Source organism: Aegilops tauschii, chromosome 4, assembly GCF_002575655.3.
Source record: "Aegilops tauschii subsp. strangulata cultivar AL8/78 chromosome 4, Aet v6.0, whole genome shotgun sequence".
NCBI lineage: Eukaryota > Viridiplantae > Streptophyta > Magnoliopsida > Poales > Poaceae > Aegilops > Aegilops tauschii.
In genome coordinates this window covers 85,875,640-85,899,462 of record NC_053038.3, presented here as the reverse complement: position 1 = coordinate 85,899,462, position 23,823 = coordinate 85,875,640, and the positions used below count along the sequence as shown (strand labels likewise).

General features: G+C 43.9%; 1 protein-coding gene across 1 annotated transcript; it reads left to right on the top strand.

Annotated features, from left to right (window-relative positions):
* The first annotated feature begins 12,823 nt into the window (after positions 1-12,823).
* Positions 12,824-23,207, top strand: LOC109741550 (phosphatidylinositol 4-kinase beta 1). Its single transcript, XM_020300634.4, has 16 exons — positions 12,824-15,140; positions 15,528-15,716; positions 15,881-15,929; positions 16,692-16,824; positions 17,004-17,484; positions 17,748-17,828; positions 17,907-18,029; positions 18,641-18,710; positions 19,410-19,507; positions 19,593-19,697; positions 20,465-20,518; positions 21,374-21,517; positions 21,631-21,684; positions 21,782-21,856; positions 22,354-22,437; positions 22,506-23,207. The coding sequence occupies exons 1-16, from the start codon at positions 13,383-13,385 to the stop codon at positions 22,605-22,607; spliced, it is 3,600 nt and encodes a 1,199-aa protein (XP_020156223.1). The 5' UTR covers positions 12,824-13,382; the 3' UTR covers positions 22,608-23,207.
* The last annotated feature ends 616 nt before the right edge of the window (positions 23,208-23,823 follow it).

Genomic DNA, 23,823 nt, shown 5'->3' with positions numbered 1-23,823 from the left:
GCAGTCTCGCGCCCGACGGTAGGTTAACATCAGAATCATCCGGCTCGTCTTCCATGAGTCCGGCGTCGAGCCCAGACCTCGATTATATCCGGTTCATGGAAGGGACACCGCCTTCGGAGTCGTCAGACGACAACCAGACGGACGAGGAGCCGTCGGAGGACGAAGAAGAGGACAATAATGATGAGGAGGAGGAATGGTCGAACGAGGAGGACGACGTCGACGACAGCAACGACAATGACGACGGCGGCGGCGATGAAAAGTCAATGGTCGGCGGCAAAAAGCGTCCTCGCTAGGACGATGTTGCGGGGCCATCCAACAACAACAAAAACAAGAAGAAGGACTAAATTAAGCAGACTGTATATATCTCTGTTTATCCTGTCAATCTCATCGCAGACGGTTAGTAATATGTATTCGACAAAGATCTTCTACATTATCGCCAACAGGTTGGTTTGTCGAACTCTGTGCCCTGACGAGCACACAATTCACAAAAAGACCGTATGGGCTGTCTATAATGATCGCACACAATTCTGATTACCGACCTGTTTGCCGGGTATCAGACGCATCTTGTTACGCCGAATCGTTTGTGCTCACCTCAGTCATCGCAAATGGTTCATCGGAGTGAACTGTATGCCGTATATCGCACACACCTTGACCTGGCTGCCCATTTCTGTTGTTTTGTCTCATCGCAAACAGTTCGTACAGATCAACCGTATGCCCCTCGTCGCACACGCAACTAAAATATGAACCGTGTTTGATGTATCATTCATCGCAAACATTTTGCATCTTTTTGACGGTTTTTTGACATCACCGTTTGCAATTAATGCATCGCACACAGTTTCGTCAAAGGGTCTCTGATCATAGTGTCGCGTTAGCAGCATCCTACAGTAGTGGTTGCTAGAGTGACAGAAGCTTAAACCCGAGTAAGGGGGTTGTTGCATATGGGAGTAAAGAGGACTTGATACCTTATAATGCTATGGTTGGGTTTTACCTTAATGATCTTTAGTAGTTGCGGATGCTTGCTAGAGTTCCAACCATAAGTGCATATGATCCAAGTAGAGAAAGTATGTTAGCTTATGCCTCTCCCTCATATAAAATTGCAATAATGATTACTAGTCTAGTTATCGATTGCCCAGGGACAAATAACTTTCTTGTGACAAAAAGCTCTCTACTAAAACTAACTTAATTGTTACTTTATCTAAACAACCCCTATCTTTTATTTGCGTGTTCTTTATTATCTTGCAAACCTATCCCTTTACACCTACAAAGTACTTCTAGTTTCATACTTGTTCTAGGTAAAGCGAACGTTAAGTGTGCGTAGAGTTGTATCGGTGGTCGATAGAACTTGAGGGAATATTTGTTCTACCTTTAGATCCTCGTTGGGTTCGACACTCTTACTTATTCAAAGAGGCTACAATTGATCCCCTATACTTGTGGGTTATTACAGGGGGTGGCCAATATTTTCCATGCTAGATGTGTTATTCTCAAGATGAATGTTTTCACTTGTCATTGCACGAGAGTGCGGCGGTAATAGGGATGCTCAGTCTTGAAATAAAAAAGAAATTTACTTTATGTTGTCAAATAATAAATTCCTTGGAAAGTGTTGGTATGGAAGGCACCCGTGGATACGGCTAGCCATGGATTGTGAAATAATGGTGGAAAAAGGAATAAACTTTATTTTTTCTGTTTGGGAACCGCCTATGGTATATCTAGCATGGAAAGTGTTGGGAATTACTCGGTCGTTTTCATTGACAGGAAAAGTATACCTCTCAAAAAAATTATCTCTCAATTTTTGCTTTGAGCTCTGGCACCTCTACAAATCCCTACTTCCCTCTGCGAAGGGCCTATATATTTACTTTATGCAATTTTTATTTTTATTCAAGTCTCCATCTTCTCTTATAAAGCACCAACTAAGGGGCACTATGATCATACTTGAGCATTGGATGTAGCTAATATGCGAGTGTGTTTCATGAATGGATCAATGATTAAGCATGATGGGCTAGGGATAACTTTCTTTAGTGTTGATATTTTGAAAGACATGGTTGCTTGTTGATATGCTTGAGTATTTAAATCTTCATGTCAAAACTAGACTATTGCTTTGAACCATATAAAAGTCCATATGTCCATGCTACAAAAGAAAAGAATATGTGGTGAACATGTTAGGCAGCATTCCACATCAAAAATTCCGTTTTTATCATTTACCTACTCGAGGACGACAGGAATTAAGCTTGGGGATGCTGATACGTCTCCAACGTATCTATAATTTTTTATTGTTCCATCTTGTTATATTATCATTCTTGGATGTTTTACAATCATTTTATAGCAACTTTATATCATTTTTGGGACTAACCTATTGACATAGTGCCCAGTGCTAGTTGCTATTTTTTACTTGTTTTTTACTTCGCAGAATATCAGTACCAAACGAAGTCCAAACGCAGCGAAACTTTTTGGAGAATTTTTTGGACAAGACACAAGATGGGCTAAAGAAGTACCAGAGGAGAGGCCTGAGGTGGGCACAACCCACCAGGGCGCGCCCTGGGGGGTTGTGTTCCCCTCGATGACCTCCCGCACCGCCTCTTCGCCCCATAAATACCCAAATATTTCAGAAACCCTAAGGGAGTCGACGAAACATAGTTCCAGCCGCCGCAAGTTCCAGAACCACGAGATCCAATCTAGACACCATCACGAAGGGGTTCATCATCCTCATTGGTGCCTCTCCGATGATGCGTGAGTAGTTCATCATAGACTTACGGGTCCGTTGATACATCTCCAACGTATCTATAATTTTTTATTGTTCCATGCTATTATATTATCTATCTTGGATGTTTTATATGCATTATGGTACTATTTTATATCTTTTTTGGGACTAACCTATTAACCTAGTGCCCAGTGCTAGTTGTTATTTTTTTCCTTGTTTTTGACTTTTTCAGAAAGGAATATCAAACGGAGTACAAATGGAATAAAACTTTTGCGATGATTTTTCTTGGACCAGAAGACACCCACAAGACTTCGGGAGGGGGTTAGAAGACTCATGAGGAGTCCACAAGCCTCCCGGCCACGCCCTAGGGGGGCACCCCTGGCTTGTAGACCCCTCGGGAGTCCCCCAACCCTAATCTTTGCACTATAAAATCCCAAATACTCGCAAACCATCAGAACGGTCCACAATTTTTTTTCCGCCGCCGCAATCTTCTGTTCTCATGAGATCCCATCTTGGGGCCTTTTTCGGCGATCTGCCGGAGGGGGATTCTATCACGGAGGGCTTATACATCAACCTTACTGCCCTACCTATGATGTGTGAGTAGTTTACCGCAGACCTACGGGTCCATAGCTAGTAGCTAGATGGCTTCTTCTCTCTCTTTGATATTCAATACCATGTTCTCCTCGATGTTCTTGGAGTTCTATCCGATGTAATCTTCTTTTGCGGTGTGTTTGGTGAGATCCGATGAATTGTGAGTTTATGATCGTATTATCTATGAATATTATTTGAGTCTCCTCTGAACTCTTTTATGCATGATTACAATAGCTTTGTATTTCTCTCCGATCTATTGATTTGATTTGGCCAACTAGATTGATCTATCTTGCAATGGGAGAGGTGCTTTGTGATGGGTTCAATCTTGCGGTGTCCTCGCCCAGTGACATAGTAGGGGTAGCGAGGCACGCATTGTATTGTTGCCATTAAGGGTAAAAAGATGGGGTTTATATCATATTGCTTGAGTTTATCCCTCTACATCATGTCATCTTGCTTAAGGCGTTACTCCATTCTTATGAATATAATACTCTAGATGCATGCTGGATAGCGGTCGATGTGTGGAGTAATAGTAGTAGATGCAGGCAGGAGTCGGTCTACTAATCTTGGACATGATGCCTATATAATGATCATTGCCTGAATATCGTCATAATTATTCGATGTTCTATCAATTGTCCAACAGTAATTTGTTTACCTACCGTATGCTATTTTCTCGAGAGAAGCCACTAGTGAAATCTACGGCCTCTGGGTCTATTCTTTATCATATTTGCTTTGAGATTTATTTTTATTTGCTTTTATTTTCAGATCTATTATTCCAAAAACCCAAAAATACCTTGCTGCACTTTTTTGTTACTTATTTTATTTCACGTTTTATCGAGATCTATTTATCCAATCTATCACAATTTTTATCCCGTCAACTTGACAATATCTAGAGCCGTTACCCGTAGAGGGATTGACAACCCCTCATAAGCGTCGGGTTGCAAGTATTTGTTCTTTGTGTGCATGTACCGTTTACATAGTGCTGCTTGGTTCTCCTACTGGATTGATACCTTGGTTTCATAACTGAGGGAAATACCTATCGTAGTTGTGCTGCATCATCCCTTCCTCTTTGGGGAAATACCGACGTAGTTCAAGCGACATCACCCTTTGACTAGTATACGATTCGGTTGATGACTATGTTACACAAGTCATGGGCATAGAGATGCTAAACCGATAGTATGGACTCGGGGATGGAGACTGCAAGTCGGACAGACCTACTTCGAGACGCAACAAGATATTGTCAGATGTTAGTCTCAAGTACAATGTATATGCCATGTCCTAGACCTGAGGTCCTCGCATGTTCTCAGGATGAGGATCTACTCATTTAGGGTCTATCGTCAAACGCGGCCCTATAACTGGGTAGTTATAAAGGTAGCTTTCGGATGAGTCGTGAGATAAGCCGGGAGACATGATTGACCACGATGGGATTTGCCTCTCCTACAAGGAGAGATATTCTCTGGGCCCTCTCGATTGATCAGACTTGGAAAGCGTGGCCATGCAACTTGGGTTAAGAGTTAACCCGATTCGGAAATCTGTATCACGGTTTAGAGAAGAGAGGCCGAGACACCACAAGGGTGACAAGTTCTCACCTTAGCTCGACAACATATATCGTGAGGCAGAAGGAATGTTGCATATGACGCATTGTCGAGGTTCGTCTAACGACTTTACACACACCTGGGAGTTGGCACATTCTGCTATGAGTCGCTACCAACTATCAGCTGGGTCATGTCCATATGTACGTGAACCTATAGGGCCACGCACTTAAGGGGCTGTGATCCATTCGGATTAGATCCGAGTGGGAAATGGGTTTAGACTCCTAGTGGGCCTCAAGTGTTGAGCCCACTTCGGAGGTCTATATAAAGGGGAGTGGGCGCACTCTTAGGGTTGATCTTTTTTCTCCCTCCATGGTCGTGGTTACTCCCCACGCCCCATGCCGCGTGACCGGACCTAGCAGTCCACTGCCCGACGCTGCTCTCCGTACGTGTGGATACCTTGGAGGCATTGCATCTGCGATGCTTGGACAAACCGTTCGAGGGATCCACAAGGAGCTGTTTAAGGGATCCACGAGGAGTTGTTCACAGGACTTCGTCGTTTGCGGGACATCAGTGTTCGCGGGAGATCAGTCGAATGACTACACTTATAACCAACTCTACTTCCGCTACGGTGATTGCACGTCTAGTGGTAAACTTGATCCGGCGATCTATTTTCAGCAACATGATCTTGGGTGCGTGGTAGAATTTTTTATTTTGTGCTAGCGCAGCATACCGCGTAATCCAGCATTTGGACCTTCCTAGATATGGATTTTTTGTGAAACAAAAAACATGCAAAAAAACAGGAACGAACATTGTGCACTGGATTATTAAGTTAATCCATAAAATAATATAAAAATGCACCTAAACCATATATAATTGATGTAAATATAGAATGAACACTTCATAAATTATAGATACATTGGAGACATATTTAATAGGTGTGTTGACAGTGATTCTCTTGGAAAGAGAACCATTGTATCTTCGAGTCACACCGGTGGTCATCGTTACTTTCAAGAGAACATTCAGGATAGGCTTGCTGTGTGCCGGGTGCATGTTGTGCGAGATATATTCACTTTTACTTGCAATCAGAATGGCATGAGATTATTGATGTGTTGCACCAAGGGCAGAGGCCTTCTAATAGGGAATATATTGTTGTTATGGTCTATCACATGAAGCTTACCAAAAAATTAGCTGAGATCAAGTAGACGCGGGCTATTTGCCCAATTCAGGCTTGTATGGGGTTTTGTTGTGCTTTATGCTTATGCCTAGCTTCCTTATATTGTTGTGCATCTTTTTGTTGATTGATTTAGCTAACTGAACTTTCACATGTCTTTTGTGGTGTTGTATACCGAGGGCTGTCGCATGCACATATCCTTGTTTGACGTAAGGGAGACAAAGGTGAGGTTAGTGTTGAGAGCACTGATTCATTTATATCCGCTGAAATACCTGATCCATTACAAGATCCTCTAGGTTGCGCTTTGGTTTCTGAATTTATGATGCATGGCCCATGTGGTAAGATGAATGATAAGTGCATATGCATGAAAAAATGTGCTTGTTCTAAATATTTATTAAAGGAATTTAGAGATACCAATGTTGTTGATGAAAACGGTTTTGTCTTATATCGATGTCGTGATGACGGTCCAAGATTTTATGAGAGATGACGGTCCAAGATTTTATGAGAATGGGCCATATAAATGGCCTTACTAGGCATGTAGTTCCTTATAAAATTGGGAATTCACTTTGGCTCATAGGTGTATATGCACCCATTGTCTAAATACACGTTTTAAAAAATAAAAAAAGTCGAGAAAAAACCCGCGTGTAAATCCGAACATTATATATGCGTGCACCAAGTTTCGATGAAAAAGGACATTTTTTGTGGCTTGTGTAAAAAAGATAATTTTTTATGCTTGATTACAGCTATTGGCGAGGCATTTTTTAATCTTTTTTATAGATGCCATAAAAAATGTCCTTTTCACCGAAATTTTGTGTGCCAACATAGGATGTCCAAATGTACACGTGAATTTTTTTTTCTCGATTTTTTTTAACATTTTGAAATGTGTTTTCTATACATATTTCATAATAGATGTATCTGTTGGGAATCGTAGCATAATTTTAAAATTTTCCTACGCTCACCAAGATGCATCTATGGAGTATACTAGCAACGAGGGGAAAGGAGTGCATCTACATACCCTTGTAGATCGCGAGCGGAAGCGTTCCAATGAACGTGGATGACGGAGTCGTACTCGCCGTGATCCAAATCACCGATGACCGAGTGCCGAACGGACGGCACCTCCTCGTTCAACACACATACGGTGCAGGGACGTCTCCTCCTTCTTGATCCAGCAAGGGGGAAGGAGAGGTTGATGGAGATCCAGCAGCACGACGGCGTGGTGGTGGATGTAGCGGGTCTCCGGCAGGGCTTCGCCGAGCTTCTGCGAGAGAGAGAGAGAGGTGTTGCAGGGGAGGAGGGAGGCGCCCAAGGCTGTAGGTTGCTGCCCTCCCTCCCCCCTTTATATAGGCCCCCTTGGGAGGGGGGCGCCGGCCAAACCCATCTAGGGTGGGGGGGCGGCGGCCAAGGGGGGTGCCTTGCCCCCCAAGGCAAGTGGGAAGCCCCCCACCCTAGGGTTCCCAACCCTAGGCGCATGGGGGGAGGCCCATGGGGGGCGCCCAGCCCACTAGGGGCTGGTTCCCTTCCCACTTCAGCCCACGGGGCCCTCCGGGATAGGTGGCCCCACCCGGTGGACCCCCGGGACCCTTCCGATGGTCCCGGTACAATACCGGTAACCCCCGAAACTTTCCCGGTGGCCGAAACTTGACTTCCTATATATAATTCTTCACCTCCGGACCATTCCGGAACCTCTCGTGACGTCCGGGATCTCATCCGGGACTCCGAACAACTTTTGGGTTTCCGCATACACATATCTCTACAACCCTAGCGTCACCGAACCTTAAGTGTGTAGACCCTACGGGTTCGGGAGACATGCAGACATGACCGAGACGCCTCTCCGGTCAATAACCAACAGCGGGATCTGGATACCCATGTTGGCTCCCACATGTTCCACGATGATCTCATCGGATGAACCACGGTGTCGAGGATTCAATCAATCCCGTATGCAATTCCCTTTGTCAATCGGTATGTTACTTGCCCGAGATTCGATCGTCGGTATCCCAATACCTTGTTCAATCTCGTTACCAGCAAGTCTCTTTACTCGTACCGCAATGCATGATCCCGTGACTAACGCCTTAGTCGCATTGAGCTCATTATGATGATGCATTACCGAGTGGGCCCAGAGATACCTCTCCGTCACACGGAGTGACAAATCCCAGTCTCGATCCGTGCCAACCCAACAGACACTTTCGGAGATACCCGTAGTGCACCTTTATAGTCACCCAGTTACGTTGTGACGTTTGGCACACCCAAAGCACTCCTACGGTATCCGGGAGTTGCACGATCTCATGGTCTAAGGAAAAGATACTTGACATTGGAAAAGCTCTAGCAAACGAAACTACACGATCTTTTATGCTATGCTTAGGATTGGGTCCTGTCCATCACATCATTCTCCTAATGATGTGATCCCGTTATCAATGACATCCAATGTCCATAGTCAGGAAACCATGACTATCTGTTGATCAACGAGCTAGTCAACTAGAGGCTTACTAGGGACACGTTGTGGTCTATGTATTCACACATGTATTACGATTTCCGGATAATACAATTATAGCATGAATAATAGACAATTACCATGAACAAAGAAATATAATAATAACCATTTATTATTGCCTCTAGGGCATATTTCCAACAGTATCTACACCTAGGATCCAAAACGCCACTCGGCCTTTCTAGGCCATATAAATGTAGAGTGGTGTAACAAGACACACGTGATGAAATACCTCTTTAAGTAGGTTACCAAAGGTGTTGATTTCTCTAAGGTTTTGTTAGAGAGGCTAAAGAAGCTAGCTAGGTCTGGTTCGGAAAAAAATTCTATGAGACCAGGTCTCACGAGTTAGCAAATGAGACCCATCCTGATAGATGACACGTGGCATTCATAAATCATAAAGCATCTACCCCTCCCCCACCTGAAATCAGGGGGGTGAGATTATATGCTTTGTGATTTGTGAATGCCACGTGTCATCTATCAGGAGGGGTCTCACCTGCTAAATATGAGACCTGGTCTCATATAATTTTTTTCCGTCTGGTTCCCATGCAATAGACGAAGTGAAAGAGAATTTGATATGTCGTTATATATGTGAGTATGATGCACCGCGACATATATCTGGGTATGAAATACACGTCAAAATGCCACATGTGGATAGGCTGACTGTTCATTGCACGCCATGCACCGGGGGTGGCCTCTTTCAAGGATGCCCGACAACAAGCCTGGTAAGGGGCCCGTGGCCGCCGCCAAGAAGAGGAAGACATAAAGGTACCCCGAGCGACGAACATGCATCTCCAGACTACCTTGAACCCCAAGTTTGCGCCGGCAGCAACCTAGATCATATCTCCCTCTGTAAAACCCTAGCCCCACCCTGTATGTAATGGGAGCACTAGAGAATTCTCAGGATCTATTCCCTCATAGATTAAACTCTCGGCAGCCACCTCTACTCCACTGTAATCCATCGCACGAGGTCAACCCACCATGCATAAGAATAGCAAGCAGGATGTATGGTAATACTCCTCACAGGAGGCCCTGAACCTGGGTAAATTGTGTGTGCGGGCTCCACTCTGGTACTTTCGGTTGCGCCCGGCACCATGCCGAGGGTACCAGCGATTTTCTGCTCTATCAGCGGGCGCACTAGGTCAGAAAACGAACCCAGATCGAAGATGTATCTATGCCCGGCGACTTCACGACGGACAAACCTTCACCTTTGGCTCCTTCGAGCTTGAGGTCAATGACCAAGGGCTGCTCTATGATGTGATGTCCCCTTACGTCATCGACTACACGCGCTTCGGGAAGACCGAGTTCTTGTTTAACGCACAAGAAAATACTACGACGATGCGCACCAACCCAACTCGGATGGCAAGGAGGCATGGGCGGGCTACCGTGTTCCACAAAAATCTGGATCTTCTTCAACCCACCATTGATGTCTACTACGCAACTTTATTCTTGTATACTCGTGTTGGGCCTCCAAGCGTAGAGTTTTATAAGACAGTAGCAATTTTCCCTCAAGTGGATGACCTAAGGTTTATCAATCCATGGGAGGCGTAGGATAAAGATGGTCTCTCTCAAACAACCCTGCAATCAAATAACAAAGAGTCTCTTGTGTCCCCAACACACCCAATACAATGGTAAATTGTATAGGTGCACTAGCTCGGCGAAGAGATGGTGATACAAGTGTACTAATGATAGTAGATATTGATTTTTATAATATGAACAATAAAAAACAGCAAGGTACCAAGTAACAAAAGTGAGCACAAACGGTATTGCAATGCTTGAAAATGAGGCCTAGGGTCCGTACTTCCGCTAGTGCAATCTCTCAACAATGCTAATATAATTGGATCATATAGCCATCCCTGAACGTGTGATGAAGAAGTACTCCAAAGTTCTTATCCAGCGGAGAACATAAGACGAAATTGTTTGTAGGGTACGAAACCACCTCAAAGTTATCCTTTTCGATTGATCTATCCAAGAGTTCGTACTAAAATAACACCAAGTTATCCTTTTCGATCGATCTATCTAAGAGTTCGTACTAAAATAACACCATATGATACACATCAACCAACTCTAATATCACCTAGATATTCCAATGTCACCGCGAGTATCCGTGAGTTGATTATACGATATGCATTAAACAATTTCAGATTCATAATACTCAATCCAACACAAAGAACCTCAAAGAGTGCCCCAAGATTTCTATCAGAGAAACAAGAACGAAAACGTGCATCAACCCCTATGCATAGATTACCCCAATGTCACCTCGGGAATCCGCGAGTTGAGTGCCAAAATATATATCAAGTGAATCAATATGATACCCCATTATCACCACGAGTATTCATAGCAAGACATACATCAAGTGCTCTCAAATCCACGAAAGTATTCAATCCGATAATAACGAAATCTCAAAGGGAAAACTCAATTCATCACAACAAGATAGAGAGGGAGAAACACCATATGATCCAACTATATTAACAAACCTCGCGATACATCAAGATCGTGCCAAATCAAGAACACGAGAGAGAGAGAGATTAAACACATAGTTACTGGTACAAACCCTCAGCCTCGAGGGTGGACTACTCCCTCCTCATCATGATGGCCGTCGGGATGATGAAGATGACCTCCGGTGATGATTTCACCCTCTGGCAGAGTGCTGAAACAGGGTCCAGATTGGTTTTTCGTGGCTACAGAGGCTTGCGGCGGTGGAACTTCTGATCTAGGGTTATTTCTGGGGGTTTATGTATTTATAAGATTTTTTGGCGTTGGTTTCACGCGAAGATGGCTTCGAGGGGCCCACCACCCACCAGCACACGGGCAAGGCCCCTGGCGCGCCCAGGTGGCTGGTGGCCACCTTCTTGTCCTCCCACGAAGCTTCTAATGCCTCTTTTGTTCAAAAAAAATCTCAAAAAGTTTTGTTGCATTTGGAGAACTTTTATTTCTGCACAAAAAACAACACCACGGTAGTTCTGCTGAAAACAGCGTCAGTCCGAGTTAGTTACATTCAAATCATACCAAAACCATATAGAATTGTTGTAAACACGACATGACTTCGTAAATTATAGATACGTTGGAGACGTATCAACCATCTCTCGCAATTTTGCACCATCAACATGATCTTTCCAGCAATAGAAACTGGTCGAGCCCTAAAGCTTATCCGACACGCGGTCTACGGGACAGAACCAGTCCCAACCGAGCTCCTAGGGTGGTCTGACGCCACAATTATCTTCAAAAACAAAGACCACCCATCACACATCCCTCATCCTGGCAAGTATGCCTTGGTGGTGGATCCGATAGTCGGGGGCTTCCCCCTTCCGCGAGTCCTGATGGACGACAGTAGTGACCTCAACATCAGCTTCCTCGACACCCTGACTAAGACGAGGATCTCCCGAACCGGCCTCTAGCCTTCGCTCACCTGACTTCATGGCTTTGTACCAGCCCAGGCATTACGCCCTCTTGGGCGTCTAGAGCTCGAAGTCATCTTTGGTGACAAGGAAAATCTCAGATCGGAAACAATCTAGTTTGAGGTCTCCCCGTTCCACAACGGCTGCAACACGATCCTCTGTAGACAGGCATACGTGAGGTTTATGGCACTACCATTATACGCATACCTTCAGTTTAAATTGTCAGACTCCAACAGGACGATCACAACCCACGGCAGCCCTGAGAGGGGCTTGCGGTTGAGGTCGCGAACGTAGAGCTCGCCGAGGCGACTTTTGCGTCGACAGAGCTTGAACAAATCAATAAATCGATCGACACGAACACAACAACGCTCCCGGCCAAACCATGGCCGAGCCGGCTTTTGCCTCAGAGCTAGAACAAATCAATTTGACACTAACACAACAACGCTCCATGGCCGAGCCCTGTATTCCAGGTGGCAAAGGACGCGAATTTTTTTTCCAAGTACACCCAGATGAGCCAAAAAAATAACAATAACGATCCAGGCTAACTGAACTATGTTTGCGTGGCAACCCGCAGACATGCTTGGAGTCCTAGCCAAGATAGTGCAACACAACCTCAATGTCTGCAAGGGCGCGATGCCGGTGAAACAAGCCCTTCGTTGTTTCGACTCAGAAAGGTGGCAAGCCGGGAGGAGATTGCCCAACTGCTAGCTATCGGATTCATCAGGGAGGTCACACATCCTGCATGACTTGCCAATCTCGTCATGGTCTGTAAGAAGAACATGTCTTGACGCATGTGCGTCGACTACACCGACCTCAATGAGACATGCCCAAAGAGCCGTTTCCGTGAACATGTCATGTCGCATGTGTGTGATCCCGTGAACTATTGACACGTGACGAGTGAAAGCATGGCCAGCCACGGAGGGCCTTTACCGGCACTCTCCGGGAGAACGGCACAGGCTGTGCAACAGAGTGACAGCAGCGCACAGGATTCGCAGGCGGCCATCGCCGCCCGCACCTGCTCCGGGCTCTCCGCTTCCCCGTTCCACGCCCTCGCCAGCACGGACACCACGCCGGAGAAGAAACCCGAAAGAAATTTATAAAAGAAAAGAAAATTCAAACTAGAGTCCCCAGAAACAGCGACGAAAACGCTGCGACATTTCAAATCGAATCAACCCCAACCCCCACACCCCACCCCGAGTCCTCCCCAATTCCAAGATCCCACGCTTCCCCGCTCCAAATTCCCTCCCCAATTCCAAGATCCCTCGCCGCGCGGCGCGATTCCGGAGCTAGGCAGCTAGGGTTTGCAGGTCCTCGGACCGAGCTGCGCGATCTCGCCGTCCGCTCGGGGGCTAGGGTTTGGATTGGGGTACAGCCCTGAGCGAGCTCTGGATTGAGATTTGGGAGAGTGGTCGCGGTTCTGGATCGAGCTGCCCCGTGTGCTGCGATGGTGGTTAGTGGAGGAGGACGCCAGTGACGGTTGGTTTCGGTGGGATAAGGAGAACCCCCCACAGCCATGGTGCGGCTTCTCGGGCTGCGGGGCCTCAGCTTCGGGCCTGAGGAGTCGCCGCGAGAGATCACGGCCGCCGGCGGAGATGCCGCGCCCCCTGTGGGGAGCAGCGGCTGGCTCGTCCGCTTCTTCGACTCCGCGTTCTTCTGCGAGTGGATCGCCGTCAGCTACCTCTACAAGCACGACCACGCCGGCGTGCGCGACTACCTCTGCAACCGGATGTACACGCTCCCGCTCTCGGGCCTCGAGGCCTACCTCTTCCAGGTCTGCTACATGCTCGTGCACAAGCCCAGCCCCTCCCTCGATCGCTTCGTCATCGACACCTGTGCCAAATCCCTGCGCATCGCGCTCAAGGTGCATTGGATCCTCGCTGCTGAACTCGAGCTAGAGGAAACCGAGGATCTGGATGGGATCGATAAGGTGCAGGAGCAGTGCCAGGCTGCAGCCACCGTGCAGGGCGAGTGGCCGCCGCTAGTCCGACCTGCGCCGCTGTCCCCTGTTGCCAGCCCACGCGGCAATCCCATGCTCAGCAGGATACGCTCGTCAAAGCAGCGACTGATGTCCCTTGCCTCGTCGCCCTCTCTTGGTTTGAGTCCCCCTCCCAGCAGCACCAATGTGTCTGCTGCTGAGGATGCTGGAGTCGGCAAAGGGAAGCAGCCAGTAACACCATCTTCGGAGGACAACAAGCTGCTTAGGCGATTGAGCATCGGGCCAAAGGCCTTCTTTAGGCGGTCTGTGGAGAAGGACGAGGAACAGGATAAGGATGGGTTCTTTAAGAGATTGCTTAGAGACAGCAAGGACAAGGAGGAGGATGATGGAGACAAGGAAGGTTTTTTTAAAAGGTTGCTTAAGGATAGCAAGGAGAAAGAGAATGATGAGGAAGAAGGGGATAAAGATGGTCTCTTCCGTAGGTTGCTTAGGGACAGCAAGGATGAGGACATGGAGCTCACACCTAACTCGGACGGTTTGCTGAAGAGACTCTTCCGTGACAAGGAGGACAGACCGGGCGACGATGACGAGAAGGAAGGTTTTTTTCGCAGGATATTCAAAGATAAGAATGAGGAGAGGAGAGAAAGCATGCATGGAAGGCTTGGGGATGAGGAAAGAGTAGGTAAGAGTTTGGAGGATGATGATAGGGAAGGGTTCTTTCGCAAGATCTTCAAAGATAAGAATGAAGAGAAGAAAGATGGAGGCAGTCATAAGCAAAATGATGATAGAGAAAAGGTCGGCGTGAACACCGAAGAGGACAAGAAGGATGGCTTTTTCCGGCAACTTTTCAAGGAGAAAAATGATGAGAAAAAGGAAGGCACCACTCCCAGCAGGAAGGAGGACGATAACAAAGGCAATAAGAGCATAGACGACGATAATTTCTTTCGCAGAATTTTCAAGGATAAGAGTGAAGAAAAGAAGGGAGCTGCCCATGACAGGAATGAGGATGAGAAGTGTGAGGAAGGTGATAAGGAAAATTTCTTCAGGAAACTATTCAAGGACAAAGACAAACATGAGGACAGGAGAATCGAAGGGCTTGATAAAAATGATGATGATGGTAAGAGCACCAGTGGTATTGAGGAGGAGGAAAATTCAGAGTTCTTGTCATTCCGCAGGTTGTTCCGAGTGCACCCAGAAGACGCTAAGAGTGGACATATAGAAGGTAGTCAGCCTAACGGTATTTCTGAGGGTAGCCCGGGATCAGAGAGCTTTTTCAAGCGTTTATTCCGTGATAGAGAAGATTCTGAGACTTTTGGCTCAAAGTTATTGAAAGAGGCAAGACATCTATCTTAACTATTCTTTCTTTGGTTATGAAGTTTCAGCGTTTCATGTTTTGCATCATCATATTGAGTAATTACTTCTGGCTGCACACATATATGCTTATTACTTCTTGGTGTGAGGTGACATTGTATCGCTAGTTGCCATTAGTATTGTACATGTCACATTAGTAGTTTGATTCGCAACTCCTATTTTCAGTATGGGGGAGCTTGGTTATGAATTCCTTAGATTTATTACAATAGATTTATTACAATATTCTCCATCCATAGCTGCTGTGATATAAACAAATAGTTTGATTATGCTATTTGTACATATTTTGTATTTTTAATTTTAATTTCCTTTTACAGCATGCTTGCCTTCCTAACTGCAATATATGTCTTTCAGAAACACCCTGATTCCACAGGAAACAGTGAGAAACAAAGTGGAAAACCACCTTTACCAAATAATGTGCTGGCAGAACTGCGGAAAGGCTCTTACTATGCTTCATTGGAGCTAGTTCAATCATTATGTGATACATCTTATGGTCTCGTAGACATATTTCCGGTGGAAGATCGCAAGATTGCCTTGCGAGAGGTAAGTCATTGCATTAGGTTGCCAGTGCCCCGCCCCCGTACTAATTATTGGCTTTATGCCTCTTCAGTCATACTCTTATTTATCGTGTTACAACTTACAAGAGCTACATCCATTTTCTTTTATTTGCATTCTAATTTCTCCTCTGGTGGTTCTTTTTGTGCCAGTCTCTTACAGAGATCAATTCACATATCGCTTCCAGTGAGAAAAATGGAGGTGATTTCTCTATCCTATTTGAGATATTACACACTTTACTATCGTTGTTTCCTAGGTTACTTAGTTTCTGCCCTAACATTTTCAACATCACAAATTGGTGCTTCATTCCTTTTAAGAATGCATTTTAATCTTCAGTTGGAAGCTACATGACATATCACATTCACATATGGTCTATGCTAGTATTTTTAACATCAAAGTTTTGGTGCTTCACCCCTTTTTCATATATTTACATTTTAATCTTAAATGGGAAAGTACTTGACATATCACATATGGTCTGTGCCTTACTGTTCTATTGATTTCTTAGCTGCAGTTTTAGTGATGGCCACCTTTCTTTGTGCATAAATATTTTCTGCAGTTGAGTTTCTGTAGTTGTGTTGTCCAATGTTAATAGTTTTGGAAGGACAATGAAGGATAAACACTTCAATAAATCATGTGCATATTCTGTTGGGTCGACTTGTTCTTTTTGCATTTTGGTGCATGAGTCGTCATCACCGTTGTATGTTTTGTACTCTGTAGTACTGTTGCCTGTGTTTGCTAAGCTGTCGAGCCTGCTCAAATAGAAGTATAGGCAGCAAAATCAAGATATGCCCCGCATATAGCGAAAAAGTGTGTCTTGTAGCTTGGATCTGCCTTTTCTTTGCTCCTTTATTATCACAACATCAGTGGAATTTTAACTAAAGGAAATGAAGCTATTGATATTGTAAAGCAGCAGCTAGATGTGCTCTCAGGCTCTTTTTTCCCTTTTGTTCTTTCTACTCACAGGCGTATGCTTCCCAATGGGAAGGGGCATATATCGAGTGGTTCATATACCTGAAGATGAGTCTGTTCTTCTAAACTCTAGGGAGAAAGCTCCCTATCTTGTATGTGTTGAAGTTTTGAAAGCAGAAACACCAAGGTATGTAGCTTGGGTTCCATGTTAAAGTGCTCAGTGTCTATATATTAGTTTAAAAGGATCATATTACACAGTTGAGGTTGTGTCAAAAGAATGTTTGATACTAAGCAAATTAATGATGTTTGTCATTTAATTTGTTATTGGAGCTTCAATTGGTAACATCAGTTGTTTTGCCTTTCTAGTCACTCCAAAGGGTCCTCAGATGTGAACAAACTATCAAAAGGCGGGATACCGTTGGCTAATGGAGATGTTCAGTTGCCAAAGCCGCCTCCATGGGCATATCCTTTGTGGAGTCGACATGAACCACAAAATTATGAAACAGACAGAATGCTGAACTCTACCTCTCAGGTTATTGACCAAGCCATGGCTCAACTATGGGAGGCCAAAGTGAAATTTGTAAATGTTAGTTTCTCTATCGAGAAAATTGGTCGTTCTAGAAGCATTGCAATGTCTGAGTCGGGGCGTAGGATACGGCAACCTACAACAGAGTCACATGATCTATCAGGAGATTCCCAGGCTGTTGTTGATCAACCTATTGAGTGGGTAAAGGTCACCCTGTCTGCGGTTCCAGGAGTTAACATGGAAGATGTAGATGACAATGAACCGACACGGAAGAAGGATCATCGCCGTGTTCCAAGCACTATTGCAATGGAGGAAGTCAAGGTGCGACTCACACATGAAATTGGTTTTTAGTTCTTGTGCCATTGCTATATATCTTTTATATTCCGTCTCCCTCAAGGTGCTTTTGTTTATAAGATTTTCAGTCTTCCTCAACATTCTTCCTATGAACGATTAGTTTTGAGGCTAGCCGTTTAGATAATCGAAAACTGTAGACTTTGATGTGTAATACAAGGTGATTATGCCTCATCAATTTGACAGTTGGTGTTTTTTTTGCTACTGTTTGTTGAATTGGTTTCCTTGACTAGGCTGCAGCGTTAAAAGGAGAAGCCCCACCTGGTCTTCCACTGAAAGGAGTTGGTCAAAGCACTGAAAATTTGGATCCTATGGTGATTCACTGATATTGTGCCCTCAGTTACCTCTCTTTTGAACATCTTCCTTAAGGTAGTAACTCAATTTTCCAATAGGCAACTGATGGCGGAGATCCTAAACCAACTGATGCTTTGGCTGGTGAACTTTGGACTGTCAAGAAAGAGAGAATACGCCGTTCTTCAGTTCATGGAAAATTACCTGGCTGGGATTTGCGTTCTGTAAGTCCACATGGAAAAAATGTTCTGCTATTAGATTATTTACATGTTGCAATATTATCAAATACAAGCTTTATCAACATTTTTAATTATTTATATTTAGGCATTTTTTAATGTTATTTCTCTGAAGGTTAATTTTCCTTGTCCCTTTGGTTGAGCATGGACACTGCACTTCTTTTAGTTATCAGCATAATTTTCTGGCTCTCTATTAGCTTCACCAAAAAAATGTTTAGGAGAGAATTAAGTAACTGTTACTTTTCATACTACTCCGTGTTATGTTCCCCAACATTGACTTTCTGAACATATAGTTAAACCATAAAATAATGATAGACATATTATTTATAATATCAAAGTTCATAATATGGGATGCACTCTTCTGCCTATCTCATGCATTAGCATTTATAGTTGAAGATATAAAAATGGCTGGGGTAATGTTTGTTCCCTAAACTGAAGCAACTAACGAGACAACTACGAGTAGTTTATGAGTGTCATTTCAAGTCTGCGGATGATTGTTGTCATGCTTGAGATTTAACGGCTCAGTTCCTTGTAGGACATCTTACTCTGAAATGCTGTCAGTTATTGCCAAGCTTCTGAAACACTTTCACCAATTGCAGATTATTGTCAAGAGTGGGGATGATTGCCGACAGGAGCACTTAGCTGTACAGCTTGTCGCACACTTTTATGGTAATGTGTAAAACAACTCTAGTGTCTCATACAGTAATCTATTTAATCTTGATTGTGGAGTTCGTCCATTTTTGCTTTTCACTACCACATATGGTAATGAGTAAAACAACTCTCGTGTTTCAACTCTAGTGCTGTATTGGTTTTTGTGCTTACATTCTGCTTAGTTTTGCTTTTCACTACCATATATGTCAGGCCTGAAGCATGTAAATATTCTATTAATTTGAATCAATATTATGATATTTAACGTCCACTGGAAGGGGGTATATATAAAAACCATATTTAAGGAATCACATGATACACATGGATTTTATTTATACTCAAACTGGTATGCAAACATTCTCGCACATAAAAATAGTATTATGGCTTGCAAGTGATAGACACCCCAGGAGTCTTATCAATAGTGTTCTTGGATTTGGAGTAACGTTAACATCTTGTGGTGTATTAGCAGTGTTAAGATTTTACTGGAATTAGCAAGTACTCCCTCTGTAAACTAATATAAGAGCGTTTAGATCACTATTTTAGTATTCTAAACGTTCTTATATTAGTTTACGGAGGGAGTACTTTTCTCATGTTACTATCTATAGCATTTCTTATGTTCTGGATTCTGAAAGGACTATACTAATTAATTTGCCTGAAGTTTGTGTTCCATTTAGGGCGTGGTCAACTCACTATTGTCCTGAAAAATCTTTTTATCGGCAGATATATACCAAGAAGCTGGCTTACCACTCTGGTTACGGCCTTATGAAGTTATCGTCACGTCTGCATATGCAGCCCTAATAGAGACTATTCCTGATACGGTAGTTATCTTTCCTTCCAGATCACTTTTCTGAATTTCTTCCGCACTGAAAGATCTTAGGTCGACCATTGTTTTTGTTATCGCAGGCATCAATTCATTCCATCAAGAGTAGGTTTCCCAACATCTTAAGTCTTCGTGACTACTATGTAGCCAAGTATGAAGAGAATTCTCCAAATTTCAAACTTGCGCAGGTGAAATGCTGGAATATCTTACAACACAGCAAATAGAATCATACAACATAGCAAATAGAATCATACAACACAGCAAATAGATCCAAATGCTTAGTTTGTCATCCTCTGCGTTTTACTGTAGGCAATATTTCATCATTTATTCCTCCTCAAAATGCATCTGTTTTTTTTAATTAATAAGTGTTTTTGTTGAGGCAAATAATGGAGGGCTATCGCCCACCTGATTTAATCGAACAGTTTGATTAGTGAATATCCATGGCTGCTTGTATGGAAAGTAGGGCTATAATTGACTACTTGTGATGTGTCACATCCCTTGTCGACTGTATCACATCCTTTGTCAACTTGTATCCAGTCCACTCCATGAGATTTGTTTGTATCAGTACTGCAGATGAAATGTTCTGTCTTGAACATTTGAATATTGCATTTCTTGGTGTTTCTGTTAGGAAAACCATGTTTTGGCAATGAATTTGCTTAATTTTATAATGAAAGATGACAGACTGTTCAGTTGGTAGTTGAATGCAATTATAAGTACTTGGATTGTCTGCATTGGTGTTGGAGTAATTTTTCATGGTGCTGGAAGTGTCATGAATGCAAAATTTGGATGATAGCACCGAATTAATGCCATCCGATGATGATTAGTTAAAATATCTGATATTAGTGAATTTATTAGCATATCTAATCTAACATACTTAACAAATCCCAGTAAGAGTTTAAATTCATACTATTGTCAGTCCAGTTGAACTGGCTCTTATATTTACTATTATTCACAGAGGAACTTTGTGGAAAGCATGGCAGGATATTCAATTCTGAGCTACCTGCTGCAGGTATTAAAATCAAGTACTTCATTACTAATCTGGGTATATTTTTAGAATTAGAAATGTTATTTGGCAAGCTCTGTTGTTTTGAATGTCTAATACTGTTTTATGCCACTAGTAATCAACAAAGTAGATTAATTAAAAAACTAATTATTACTCCAGAAGATTGCTAAGTTATGGTTAGTAGTGCTAAAGTTAAAGTTTATGTCATCACATTATGGCCTGTTTGAGTTTTTCTGGGATATAAATTTCCAACTGATCCTGGCTGTACAGTCAGCAAGTGGTTCAGCCCGAGCACTATCCTGTTATATTTGTGATGTTTAATTAGCTACCTATGGATAGTTGCCCTACTGCATTAGATCCATTTTTTACATGTAATCTTCCTGCTTTCTGTAATGTCTTATCGGCCAACAGAGCCAGCCAAGTCTTGCTGTATTGTTGTTAAAGTATATAAGGCGAAGGCCTGCCAACTGATACATCTTCTCAAGCTTTTGAGGGAAGGTAACAGTTGGGAATCCGATCTGCTGGGTGTTAATTTATATGGAATGCTGCAGTGCATATATATCATTTCCATATAATTAATGCAAGGTTTCAGCTGAAGTGTCGCAACAAGCATCCGATACTTGTAACGTAACTGCATGCCTGTCTTTTAAGATCTCCGAAATGGAAGACACTTTGCTGCTGTTTTTGTTTTTCTGCAGATATGACTGCTTGCCTTACCCCCCCCCCCCCCCACACACACACAAAGGGACCGTGTTTCCTTCATTATGTGGGAATAAATTAATCTCAGATTGAAGAAACTCTTAATTCTCTTTTTGTGACACAACTTGGAGTGCTAAGTGTTGAGACCTTTTTAATTTGCAGGTCAAGGATCGCCATAACGGGAATCTCTTGATAGACGAGGAGGGACATATTATTCATATTGATTTTGGTTTCATGCTTTCCAACTCTCCTGGAGGGGTAAATTTTGAGAGTGCACCATTTAAGCTGACGAGGGAGCTCCTTGAAGTATGATAGAAGCTTGTAACTTATTATAACTTTCCTATATCCTAGATTTAGGTGTTGAATTATATTTTGATGGAGTTTAAATCTCGTTAAGTTTGTTGTGGGAACAATGCTAGGTGATGGATTCTGATGCTGAGGGAACTCCCAGCGAGTTCTTCGACTATTTCAAGGTAATTAACTGATAGCATGTTACTTTCGCTTGCCTACCGGGACTTCTCCAATTTATATTGGCTTATTTATTATCTACGTTTATTTTGAATTCTTCAGGTGCTATGCATTCAAGGGTTTCTTACTTGTCGGAAGCATGCAGAGCGTGTTATACTTCTTGTGGAAATGTTGCAGGTAATGGCACCTATCTAATCTTACAGATGTTTATATCTAGATGACTTGATATAATAAATGGCTATTGCCTGTCAGAAGGCCATCTGTGTCACTCAGGTTTATGCATGCATGGCTCTTATTATTTACCAACATTTTGTCATGTACATTATTTTTTTGAATTGTTGTAGTATATTCCTCTTCATATGCCCTTTTATATTAACCAAATTTACCCACATTATCTCAGTCTTCATCTAGTTATGAAGTTTTACTTGTCTTATTTCCTCTCTTTCTCCGTTGCATTCAAACTTGAATCTCATAACTTCCGGTGTAGTAGTTATTTAAATCCTTCCGTTCCAAAATACTTGTCGTGGTTTTAAGTTAAAGTTTGAACTAAAATCGACAAGTATTTTGGAACGGAGGAAGTATTTAATTGTATTCCTTTTCCTGATTAGCAAGGGAATGAGGAACACCATCATCATCATGACAAAAATCATTTTATATGTGTATCCTTTCATCAGGATTCTGGCTTCCCGTGCTTTAAAGGTGGTACTCGCACTATACTGAACTTGAGGAAGAGGTTCCACTTGAGTCTCACTGAAGAGGTTAGTCAATTGTTTTTCATTTTTATCATGTCCAGAGGGTTCTTACTATGATGTTATGATGGTTGCAGCAATGTGTATCGCTGGTGCTCTCATTGATCAGTAGCAGCATGGATGCCTGGCGTACTCGGCAGTATGATTACTACCAGAGAGTATTGAATGGGATTTTATGATGTACTCCAGGAGCGCTTAGCACTTGGCTCGTTCAGAAACCAATTTGCTCGTATCCTCTCGAGCAAATCTTTGGAACAAACAGATCAGTTTGGGGCTGATCTAGCCTGCTATTCCCGCCATGATTGGTATGAGTGGTACCAGGTAATGGAGCAATGTGTTCTGCATGTTGCACGCCAGGAGTCTTCCGTGGAACCCAAGCGTCTGCATGTGCTCGTGTATTATTTCACACCCTGTGGAGATGGTTGAGAAAGTGTATAGTCATCGGCAGTTAGCTAGTTAGGGCTTCACACTAGGAGGTTTGCTACTGGTGAAGCTGTTAAAGTGTATTGGAATTTGGAACCCGAGCTGCGGTGCTGTACAGACACTAGATTTGCGTAGCTTGGGCAGGGGTTTAGGGGAGGACCGAGCCATACATGAAGTGAACAAGTGTAAATTAAAGACGCATGGAAGCTGGGAGTCACCTGGGGCAGCAGAAGGGCTGTGTTTGCGCGATTCTGTGACATCCCAATATAGCATCGAATTAGACGATGACAGTGTGCATTGTAAATTACCATTACTGTACAGGGCCCAACAATAGGAGCTCGTTGTCCCGTTTTCCAGACTTTCGTTTTATTCATCAGTAGTACTACCGATGTTGGCGATAGAAGTAGCACCTAAGTGACGCCTAGTGGCAGGATAAGTACATCTTGATTTTTTGTCTTTGGTGATGGTGCTCTGACCGAATTACATATCGTGGTTCATTGATTTGTCTGTCGCTAAATCACTTTTTTTCCATTTAAAACGAGCGGCCCGACCCTCATGTCGCTAGAAACCCTAGCGCCGCCATCGTCCTGTCCCCCTCCCGCCGCCAGAGGGCACCCATCGGAGAAGCCCGGGCCGGCCCCGAGGAAGGCGGCGGCGGGGCGCTATTCCTTGCCGGTGCGGCGTGTCGAGAGGGGCCGCATCACGAAGCGTCCATGGAGATCCGCGGGCGCTTGCTGGAGCTTGGATCTGTGGTCTGTGGCTGTGCGGAGGTGTGTAGCGCCGCACCCGTCCAACGCTTGGTGCGCGTACGCCCTTGGCTGCGCGATGGAGGGGTTGGGCGCAGTCACTGCAGGGGGATGCCCAGGGGTGGCGTGGACGCGCGCGTCATCGTCGTGGGGTCATGCTGGGGGACACGGGCTCCCCTTGCTGGCGGCCTTTGGTTTGAGCGGCCGGATCTGACGCTATGGCGGC